General features: G+C 36.4%; 1 protein-coding gene across 4 annotated transcripts in view; it reads right to left on the bottom strand.

The window, feature by feature from the left end:
* The window catches only part of LOC113925637 (A disintegrin and metallopeptidase domain 3-like), a 129,469-nt gene that overhangs the window by 41,477 nt on the left and 75,909 nt on the right, over positions 1–12,083 (bottom strand). For 3 of the 4 annotated variants that reach the window (XM_027600135.2, XM_027600137.2, XM_035726390.1), the window contains exons 13-16: positions 7,493–7,591; positions 5,700–5,895; positions 5,137–5,227; positions 4,691–4,877 (exon numbers count right to left, since the gene is read on the bottom strand). In XM_027600135.2, coding sequence (XP_027455936.1) covers positions 4,691–4,877; positions 5,137–5,227; positions 5,700–5,895; positions 7,493–7,591 — 573 coding nt within the window. The remainder of the gene's footprint in view (positions 1–4,690; positions 4,878–5,136; positions 5,228–5,699; positions 5,896–7,492; positions 7,592–12,083) is intronic. The other variant, XM_027600136.2, reaches the window with a different exon arrangement.

The following is a 12,083-nucleotide window of genomic DNA, read 5'->3' on the forward strand; positions in this document are numbered from 1 at the left end:
TGGACACCAAAAGAAAGCTGGGGTGGCAATCCTTATATCAGACAGATTTTAAACCAAAGACTGTAATAAGAGATGAGGAAGGACACTATATCCTACTAAAGGTCTATCCAACAAGAAGATCTAACAATTGTAAATATCTATGCCCCTAACATGGGAGCAACCAATTATATAAGGCAATTAATAACAAAAGCAAAGAAACACATCCACGACAATACAATAATAGTGAGGAACATTAACACCCCCCCTCACTGAAATAGGTCATCTAAGCAAAAGATCAACAAGGAAATAAAGACTTTAAATGAAACACTGGACCAAATGGACTTCACAGACATATTCAGAACATTCCATCCCAAAGCAACAGAATACACCTTCTCTAGTGCCCATGGAACATTCTCCAGAATAGATCACATCCTAGGTCACAAATCAGGTCTCAACGGGTACCAAAAGATTGGGATTATTCCCTGCATATTTTCAGACCACAATGCTTTGAAACTAGAACTCAGTCACAAGAGGAAAGTCGGAAAGAACTCAAATACATGGAGGATAAAGAGCATCCTACTAAAGAATGAATGGGTCAATCAGGAAATTAAAGAAGAATTAAAAAAATTCATAGAAACCAATGAAAATGAAAACACAACTGTTCCAAATCTTTGGGATGCAGCAAAGGCAGTCCTAAGAGGAAAGTATATAGCAATACAAGCCTTTCTCAAGAAACAAGAAAGGTCTCAAATACACAACCTAATCCTACACATAAAGGAGCTAGAGAAAGAACAGCAAATAAAGCCCAAACGCAGCAGTAAAAAAGAAATAGTAAAGATCAGAGCAGAAATCAGTGATAGAAACCAGAAGAACAGTAGAATAGATTAACGAAATTAGGAGCTGATTCTTTGAAAGAATTAACAAGATTGATAAACCCCGACCAGACTTATCAAAAAGAAAAGAGAAAGGACCCAAATTAATAAAATCATGAATGAAAGAGGAGAGATCACAACCAACACCAAAGGAATACAAACAATTGTAAGAACATATTATGAGCAACTATATGCCAGCAAATTAGATAATCTGGAAGAAATGGATGCATTCCTAGAGATGTATCAACCACCAAAACTGAACCAGGCAGAAATAGAAAACCTGAACAGACCTATAACCACTAAGGAAATTGAAGCAGTCATCAAAAATCTCCCAACAAACCAAAGCCCAGGGCCAGATGGCTTCCCAGGGGAAATCTACCAAACATTTAAAGAAGAACTAATATCTATTCTTCTGAAACTGTTCCAAAAAATAGAAACGGAAAGAAAACTTCCAAACTCGTTTTATGAGGCCACCATTACCTTGATCTCAAAACCAGACAAAGACCCCATCAAAAAGGAGAATTACAGACCAATATCCTCGTTGAACATGGATGCAAAATTCTCACCAAAATACTAGCCAATAGGATCCAACAGTACATTAAAAGGATTATTCACCACGACCAAATGGAATTTATCCCTGGGCTGCAAGGTTAGTTCAACATCTGCAAATCAGTCAATGTGATACAATACATTAATCAAAGAAAACAAGAACCATATGATCCTGTCAATAGATGCAGAAAAAGCATTTGACAAAGTACAGCATCCTTTCTTGATCAAAACTCTTCAGAGTATAGGGATAGAGGGTACATACCTCAATATCATAAAAGCCATCTATGAAAACCCCACAGCGAATATCGTTCTCATGGGGAAAAACTGAGAGCTTTCCCCCTGAGGTCAGGAACATGGCAGGGATGTCCACTATCACCACTGCTATTCAACATAGTGTTAGAAGTCCGAGCCAAAGCAATCAGGCAACAAAAAGAAATAAAAGGTATCTGAATCAGCAAAGAAGAAGTCAAACTCTCATTGTTTGCAGATGATATGATACTTTATGTGGAAAACACAAAAGACGCCACCCCAAAACTGCTAGAACTCATGCAGGAATTCAGTCAAGTAGCAGGCTATAAAATCAATGCACAGAAATCAGTGGCATTCCTATATACCAACAACAAGACAGAAGAGAAATTAAGGAGTCGATCCCATTTACAACTGCACCCAAAACCATAAGATACCTATGATTAAATCTAATCAAAGAGGCAAAGGATCTGTACTCAGAAAACTATAAAATACTCATGAAAGAAATTGAGGAAGACACAAAGAAATGGAAAAACGTTCCATGCTCATGGATTGGAAGAACAAACATTGTGAAGATGTCAATGCTACCTAGAGCAATCTACACATTCAATGCAATCCCCATCAAAATACCATCCACTGTTTTCAAAGAAATGGAACAAATAATCCTAATATTTATATGGAACCAGAAAAGACCCCAAATAGCCAGAGAAATGTTGAAAAAGAAAAGCAAAGCTGGTGGCATCACAATTCCGGACTTCAAGCTCTATTACAAAGTTGTCATCATCAAGACAGTATGGTAACTGGCACAAAAACAGACGCATAGATCAATGGAACAGAATAGAGGGCCCGAAAATGGACCCTCAATTCTATGATCAACTAGTCTTGGACAAAGCAGGAAAGAATGTCCAATGGAAAAAAAGACAATCTCTTCAACAAATGGTGTTAGGAAAATTGGACAGCAACATGCAGAAGAATGAAACTGGACCATTTCCTTACACCACACACAAAAATAGACTCAAAATGGTTGAAAGACCTCAATGTGAGACAGGAGTCCATCAACTCCTAAAGGAGAACACAGGTAGCAACCTCTTCGACCTCAGCCGCAGCAACTTCTTCCTAGAAACATCACCAAAGGCAAGGGAAGCAAGGGCAAAAATGAACTATTGGGATTTCATCAAGATAAAAGGCTTTTGCACAGCAAAAGGAACAGTCAACAAAACCAAAAGACAACCGACAGAATGGGAGAAAATATTTGCAAATGACATATCAGATAAAGGGCTAGTATCAAAATCTATAAAGAACATATCAAACTCAACACCCAAAGAACAAATGATCCAATCAAGAATCGGGCAAAAGACATGAACAGACATTTTTCCAAAGAAGACATCCAAATGGCCAACAGACACATGAAAAAGTGCTCAACATCGCTCAGCATCAGGGAAATCGAAATCAAAACCTCAGTGAGATACCACCTCACACCGGTCAGAATGGCTAAAATTAACAAGTCAGGAAATGACAGATATTGGTGAGGATGCGGAGAAAGGGGAACCCTCCTACATTGTTGGTGGGAATGCAAGCTGGTGCAGCCACTCTGCAAAACAGTATGGAGGTTCCTAAAAAAGTTGAAAATAGAGCTACCATAAAATCCAGCAATTGCACTACTGGGTGTTTACCCCAAAGGTACAAATGTATGGATCCGAAGGGGTACATGCACCCCAATGTTTATAGCAGCAATGTCCACAATAGCCAAACTGTGGAAAGAGCCCAGATGTCCATTGGCAGATGAATGGATAAAGAAGATGTGGTGTATATATATATATATATATATATATATATATATATATATATATATATATATATAAAATGGAATATTATGCAGCCATCAAAAGGAATGAAATCTTGCCTTTTGCAACGACGTTGATGCAACTGGAGAGTGTTATGCTGAGCGAAATAAGTCAATCAGAGAAAAACATGTATCATATGACCTCACTGATATGAGTAATTCTTAATCTCAGGAAATAAACTTAGGGTTGCTGGAGTGGTGGGGGGCGGGAGAGTTGGGTAGGCTGGGTGATAGACATTGGGGAGGGTATATGCTGTGGTGAGTGCTGTGAATTGTGAATGACTGTTGAATCACAGATCTGTACCTCTGAAACAAATAATACAATATATGTTAAAAATAAAAAAAGAAGAAGAAGAAGAAGATAGCAGGAGGGGAAGAATGAAGGGGGGGAAATCGGAGGGAGAAACGAACCATGAGAGATGATGGACTCTGAACAAAAACTGAGGGTTCTAGAGGGGAGGGTGGTAAGAGGATGGGTTATCCTGGTGATGGGTATTAAAGAGGGCACGTTCTGCATGGAGCACTGGGTGTTATATGCAAATAATGAATGATGGAACACTACATCAAAAACTAATGATGTACTGTATGGTGATTAACATAACATAACAATAAAAAATTTTTTAATAATACAATGATTGTGGAGGAAGCGTTCCTCTGACTAATAGAAATTCTGATGTTTGACTCTTAAGATCATGATATAGTAACCAAAATTTGTAACATTAATTATAAATGAAAAATCTTTAGGTCCCTTTCTCTCTCTCTCTTTCTCTCTCTCTTTTTTTTTTAAGATTTTATTCACTTGAGACACAGAGATACAGAGAGAGAGAGAGGGCATGAGCAGGGAGAGAGGCAGAGGGAGAAGCAGGCTTCCCACTGAGCCAGGAGCCTGACATGGGGCTTGATCCCAGGACCCCGGGACCATGACCCGAGCCAAAGGCAGATGCTCAACCATCTGATCCACCCAGGTGCCCCACTCTTTCTCTCTCTTTCTCTCTCTCTCTCTCTCTCCAGGTAGAACAGTTCTATATCTCAGTGTAGATTCAGTATATCTAGGGAGGAAGTGAGTTCAGGGTTTTTCCAGACTGCCATCTTGGACCTCATCCTCTCTCTCTGTTTTCTCTCTCTCTCTGTCTCATGCACAAACACATACACAGACACTCATATACACACATATATGGAATCAAGTAAAATTTTTATTTACCTTATTTACTCCACACATAGTGCCATTGTTCATTTGGGTAATATCCACACCTGAAGCTGTTTCATTTCTTAAAAACGCTGACAAACAGATATGGCCTCCAAGGTAAGTATATTGAACATCATAATTTGTTATTTTTACTATTTCTGAATGTGTCCAGTGACAAACTATCTTTCCACAAAGGATACTTCTGTCAATAGAAGGCAGAAAAAAAGCTCATATGTCACTTAGAGACACAATATCTTAAGTAAATAACAGTTCAAAATATGAAAATAATTCAAAATGTTACTCAGGTCATAACATCAAAGTTATTCAGAACATACATCATCTTATGAAGTATAACAAATAAGTTCATCTGTATATCCTAGGTCCATCTCTCATTTGTATGAACTTATTTTTGCACACACACACACATGCATTTGAAAAAGTATAGTTATCTAAATACACACCCAAACTTACAACCCGTTTTTCCACAGTTTCCAAAATTATCTCCTTGAAAATTCACTTCTTGTGAACATAGATAAGTAGAAACTTTAGCAACTGAAAATATAAAGTTACAATTACTCATCTTAAAAAGAATAATATAGGGACATCTAGACTATAGCAATGCCCAGTGAGTGTCATCTAGTATAAATTTTTAGTGTCATCTACTGGCTATAAAAGGAGAAACACTAAAAACTACCCACTTGAGAATAGGAAAATTATATCATAGGCAGAAATGATTTAAGAAAGCAGTCATTGGCTCTCTTATCTACAATTCTAATATTCTATTCTTCTTTGCACCAATCACCTGAAATTTCATTAATACCTTCTTTTTTTTTCCTTTTTGTCCTGTACTTATTAGGTCTATTTTGCCTCTTTACATAGTTCAAAGTCACATCGATTCACAATTTCATTTTCAAATTTGAATTTACACGAACAGTACCTTTTATGGTGGCTATTGGATAGATTACTGACTTTAGAAAAATACAGTTTGAAAATGAACCCCAGAAAAAAAAGATACAACTATTACATTTTCCAAATAATTTTTCACACTGTATATCCGGATCTTGGCATATTCCATTAAAGCAATAGGCAGTCTTATTATTGCATGGTTCTAAATCAGCAGATTTCACATCAGGTACACAAAATACAGATGATCCATTGCAAAATTCTGGAAAATCACATGGATCTGTCATTTTCCTACATAAACGTCCTCTTTCAGCTATCTGTGAGACAAAAAAAAATCAGTATTTTTTTAACAAATTTTTTAACAAATTTTTTAACCAAAAATGTAAACACTTAAACAAGAGCAATGTATTTCTGTCATTTCCATTATTATTACATTTTTAACTAAAGTCAAATTATGAATTTACTTAAAAGCCGCAGTGAAATGGATTGGAAAAAAAAAACAAATGTCCATCAATGGATGACTAGATTAACAAATCGTGGTATATTCGTTCAATGGAGTATTTTCAGCCATTTAAAGGAGCACTGATACATATGCTACAAGGTGGATGAACCTTCAACACTATGTTAAGTGAAGAAAGTCAGACACAAAAGGTCACATATTCTATGCTTCTACTTACATGAAATATCCAGAACAGTTTACTCCAGACGGAACACAAGTTGGTGGTTGCAAGGGACTGAGGGGAAGGGAGAAAGGAGAACAAGGGCTAAAGGGCTGGGAGTCTCCTGTTTGAGTGAGGAACATGTTTTGGAACTAGATAGAGGTGGCAGTTGCACAACATTGTGAATGTACTGAATGCCACTAAATTGTTCACCTGAAAATGGCAAATGTCATGGTACATGATTTTCACCTTAATTTTTTAAAGGCTCCAGCAAATGTAGGAATTATCCCTGTGTGTAAGGGAAGGGGCAAGGGACTGTGTAGAAAAGCCTTATTGCTCAATCCTGCTGATTTGGAGACAAAGGCCAAGATGAGAGCTCTGGTGAAGGGAAGAGCAACAAGGTTTATAGCTAAGTGGCAGAAACTCTAGGGTTGCCTCTATGTTCATGCTCCTTGAAGACAAGTACCACTGGCTTTAGTTACTAGCACATAGAGTGAAAAAGAACACACAGAGAACAAAGTAGAATGATGTTAGAAGAGATTTCATTGACAGAGAACCTGGCAAATCTGAAATCTGGCAATCAAGATCTCTAATTAATCAGCTTCTATAATTGTCATTGACTCCTGAAAATGACACAGAAAAGGCAAGATAATACAATGAAGTGATTCCCCAAAAGACAAATCTTACTCAGTCTCCCTTCCAGTGTGGCTATAAAGGAAAATTTAATGGAAAACGTCCTGAGGGAAGTCAAGGATTCAATCGACTTCTGGGACCAGGAGTCCTTGCAAAGTTAAACTTCAGTATTAGACATGCTACATGTTGTTGACTATTCTACATGGACTCTTTTTCTGCTGTTCTCAAAATGAGATTATTATTATTATTGTTTGTTTATTCAAACATTGTATGTCAACTTTGTGTTGGGTGGTTTATTTGTAATTTTGTCATAAGTTTCCTGATCATGAAGAGCTAAATTCAGGTATGACCAAGAGGAATTCATAGTGTCCAAATAATCTGGAATTAATATTGAATAACAACGGGTGGGGCCAAAGTAGATTAAAAACAATGCAATGAAAGGCAAAGCTAAGGAGGTTGGACATCCTCAGAACTTGGGGAAATCAACTATGTGTGAGTCAGGTATATAAAGTGACATATTTGAAAGCTGTGTAAAAAAGCAGTTTAAAAAACTCTATAAAAATGAACACATAAGAACACAAAAAATTATGGAAAGTAATCATTTAGTATTTTGAAAGCTTACCAGACAAGTTTTTCTATCACAGCATGGTCCATTGCCACACTCTGCATATCCAATCAGAGTACAATCATTAGGATTACAACATTTTTTATGACTGCATTCCTACAAGCAAATATAAGAGTTAAGTAATAGGAATTTGCAATCAAATAAATAATTGTATTTATTGTCAAAATATACAAAATATTTCACCAAGTTAATTACTTGGGGAATACTTTTTTATTTTACCAAACCTCCTCAAGATATCATCTTGGGAGTATATAACAATTTATGGATGTGACAGAATTCTAAATTATAACATTTTATTAATGTAAATATTGTTTCAAAGAAAAAAGTTTGACATTATATTTTTAGCTCTAAGATCTTACATTAAACATTAATTCTAGAAATTATTAGATAATAGAGTACAAAAAAATAATGACTCTTTATAATATACTATTTTCTTCTTCCTACATAGTAAGAGTGATGTTTCACAAGACTGATCATAATATTTAAAAATTAGTAAAGTGGATAGGCACAAGTAACTGTTTATATTTGTTTCAATATTATTTTTATTACTCATATGCTGAAAATTTTACATATCTGCACATTATGATTTATTTTATATTTTTGTGTCTATATTTCTGTTGATGAATTCCTCTGTTTATTTCCTTTATTTATAAGAATTATATTAATGATATTAATTCCTAGCCACCAACATATTATCACTACATTTTAAAATTTGGCATGACAATTTACTTTTGATTTTTTTTTTTTCTGGTAACTTCTTGATATTGTGATATTTTGAAATGGTAGACTCACGAAATCTGAGTACCATAATCTTTTCTTTTTCTGGTTTTGTTCTTTAAGTTTATGGATAAAACTTTACTCCACCCTGACCCCACTAAATATGTGAGTTTATAGTATGTGTGTAAAATGTAAGTGTTATACATATGTATTCATTTATTTTCATTTTATGTTGAATATTTTTGAGTATAGCTCACAGAATGTTACACTAGTTTCAGATGTACAACTTTGTGCTTTGACAAGTTTATACATTATGCTAGGTCAATAAGTGTAGTCCCCATACGTCATTCTAACAATATAATTGACTATATTCCTTATGCTGTGCCTTTTATTCCTGTAACTTATTCATTCCATAACTGGAAACCTGTATCTTTCTTTCCCCTTCACCCATTTTGCCCAACCATTCACCATCCACCCCTGGGAACCATCAGTTTGTTCTCCGTATTTATAGGTCTGATTTTGCTTTTTGTTTGTTTATATATTTGTCTTTTTTTTTTAGATTCCATTTATGAGTGCAATCATATGGCATTTGTCTTTCTCAGTCTGACTGATTTCACTTAGAAAAATGCCCTCTAGGTATATCTATGTTGTCTCAAATGACAGAATCTCAACCTTTTCTACAGCCGCAGAATATCCCATTGTGTATGCATGTGTGTGTATACACCATTTTTCTTTATCCATTCATGCATTGATGGACACTTAAATAGCTTCCATATCTTGGCTATTGTAAATAATGTTGTGATAAATGTAGAGGTGCGTGTATCTTTTTGCATTAGTGTTTTTGTTTTCTTTGGGTAAATAACAGTAGTGGAATTATTGGATCATATGAATTTCATTTTCAATTTTTCGAGGAACCTCCATACTGTATTTCACAGTGGCTGCACCAAATTAAATTCCCACCAACAGTGTACAAGTGTTCCTTTTTCTCCACATCCTCACCAATACTTGTTATTTCTTGTTCTTTTGATTGTTACCCATTCTTTTTAGTGTAAGGTGATATGTCACTGTGACTTGATTTGCATTTCCCTGATGATTAGTGATGTTGAACAACTTTTCATGTGTCCATTGGCCATCTGGATATCTTCTTTGGAAAAATGTCTATTCAACTTTAAATCAGATTGTTTATTTTTTGGTGTTTATATAAATTCTATATATTTTTTGGATATTAACCCCTTATCAGATATATCATTTGCAAATATCTTGTCCTATTGAATAGGTTGCCTTTTTGTTTTCTTTTTTCTTTATTTTAATTCCAGTATAGTTAACATGCAGTGTTATATTAGTTTCAGATTCCATACATCACCCAGTACTCATCATGACAAGTGCACTCCTTAATCCCCGTCACCTATTTAACTCATCCCCCCACCCACCTCCCCTCTGGTAAACACCAGTTTCTTCCATATAGTTAAGAGTCTGTTTCTTGATTTGCAAGGATGTGGAGAAAGGGGAACACTTTGTACTGTTGGTAGCAATGCAAACTGGTGCAGCCATGCTGGAAAACAGTATGGTGGTTCTTCAAAAAATTAAAAACAGAACTAGCCCACAACCCAGCAATTATATTATGAGATATTTACCCAAAGAATACAAAAATACTAATTCCAAAAGATTCATGCACCCAATATTAATAGCAGCATTATCTACAATAGCCAAATTATAGAAGCAGCCCAAGTATCCATTGATTTATGAATAGATTAAAGATGTGTGGCATATATTTATGATGGAATATTACTAAGTCATAAAAAAGAATTAATTTTGCCAATTGCAATGACATGGATGGATCTAGAGTATTATGCTAAGCGAAATATGTCAGAGAAAGAAAAGTATAATTTTGCTTATTTGTGGAATTTAAGAAACAAAACAAATGAGCAAAGGGGAAAAAAAGAGAGAAAGAGTGAGGCAAACCAAGAGATAGACTCTTAACTGTAGAGAACAAACTGATAGTTACCAGAAGGGAGGTGGGTAGGGTGATGTGTTAAATAGGTGGTGGGGTTAAGGACTGCACTTATTTTGATGAGCACCAGGTGATGTATAAAATTGTTGAATCATTATATTCTACACCTGAAACTAATATTACTCTATGTGTTAACTGGAATTTAAAATTTTTTAAAAAGTCTATTTTATCTGATGCAAATATTGCTACTCTGGGTTTCTTCTACATTCCATTTGCATGATTAGTTTTCTCTATCCCCTCACTTTCCAGTCTACAGGTATCTTTAGGTCTGAAATGAGTCCCTTGTAGGCAGCATGTAGATGGGTCTTTTTTTATCCACTCTGACACCCTCTGTCTCTTGGAGTGTTTCGTCCACTTATATTCAAAGTAATTATTTTGATAGGTATGTATTTATTGCCATTTTGTTACTTCATTTATAGTTGTTTTGTTAGCTTTTCTCTGATCTTTTCTTCTCTTTATCTCTTCCATGGCTTGTTAGTTTTCTTTAGTGATATACTTGAATACCTTACTCTATTTTTTGCATATCTGTTACTGTTTTTTGATTTGTAGTTACTATTCAATTTATGTATAACATCTTCTGCATATAGCAGTCTGTATTAAACTGATGGTCACTTAATTTTGAACTCATTCTTTACTCCTCTCCCCTTCACATTTCAGATATTTGGTATCATATTTTATATCCTCTTATTTTATGCATACCTTGATTGACTTTTACAGAAACACTTATTTTTACTGCTTTTGTATTTTTTATTTTTCATATTCTTACTAGTCTTTCCTTTCCATTCAAAGGGACCTCTTTAATATTTATTTTAAGCTAGTTCTGTGGTTATGAAATCCACAGGCAGGGGATGGGAACCATATTTAAAGTGAGAAGGTAAGGAGGTATTTTGGTAACTGTGCCTAGTTGTAAGTAATCCATTGGTTAGTTAGGGCTTATGGATACTTTGAGGTGGGTCGTGTGATGGGCCTGGCTGTAAATACAGTCAGGTGGTCACTGTGGGCCCTTTCTACATTCCATTGCTCAAGACTGTTAGCCTAAAAATAGCCTCTACAGGTGGCATGCTGCAGGGGTGACAACCTGGGGCATATGGTGTCTGTGTCCCTGGTAGCTGGGCATGAATTGTGGCAGAAGCTGAGGTCCTGTGGTGTCTCTACCTGTGATGGGTGGGTGGGGCACACATAGCAGTGAGCAAAATTTACGCTGAGCCATTAGTCCAAAACTGGATCCCCTAAGCGATGGCCATGCCATGAGGGATGCAGTGCCTGGAGGCAGCAGTTGGGTGGGGTGTGCAACATTAAAATAATTCACACTAAGTCCAGTTCTGAGGCTAGAAGCCTTGGAGTGGGCCAGTCCTCAGTGGATGGAGCACAGTGTTAGCAGGTTAGGTAGCAAGTATATATGTAGCACCACCTTCTGCACATGGCTCTGTGTTTATGCTGGGGGATTGGGGAGGAAAATGGCAGCTGCCAGCTCCTTTGTCCCCAGAAAAGACCCCCAACATGCTCTAAAATCCTTATAAAGGAATATCTCTCCCATTTGTCCCAGGTGTTGTGCAAACTGTCCATTCTATGTTGCCTCTCTGCAGGCTGTTGTCTTTTTAAGGGTGGGGACTCAGCTATTACTTGCCTTCCAGCTAGTCCAGTGCTGAGTCAGCTGACTTTTAAAGCTCTAGGCTCCAAGCCCCCCTGGTTATACAAACTCACAGAATTCAGTCCCTCTGGTTTTCAAGACCAGACATTATGGGGATTCATTTTCCCCATGTGGGCTTGCTGGTGTTTTCCACTTTCCATGCCTGCAACTCCCTCCTGCAGGCAGCTCTCAACAACTGTTTCTGCCCTTTCTAACCTCCCAGATTCAGC

Source organism: Zalophus californianus, chromosome 2 (genome assembly GCF_009762305.2).
Source record: "Zalophus californianus isolate mZalCal1 chromosome 2, mZalCal1.pri.v2, whole genome shotgun sequence".
In the NCBI taxonomy this organism is placed as follows: Eukaryota; Metazoa; Chordata; class Mammalia; order Carnivora; family Otariidae; genus Zalophus; species Zalophus californianus.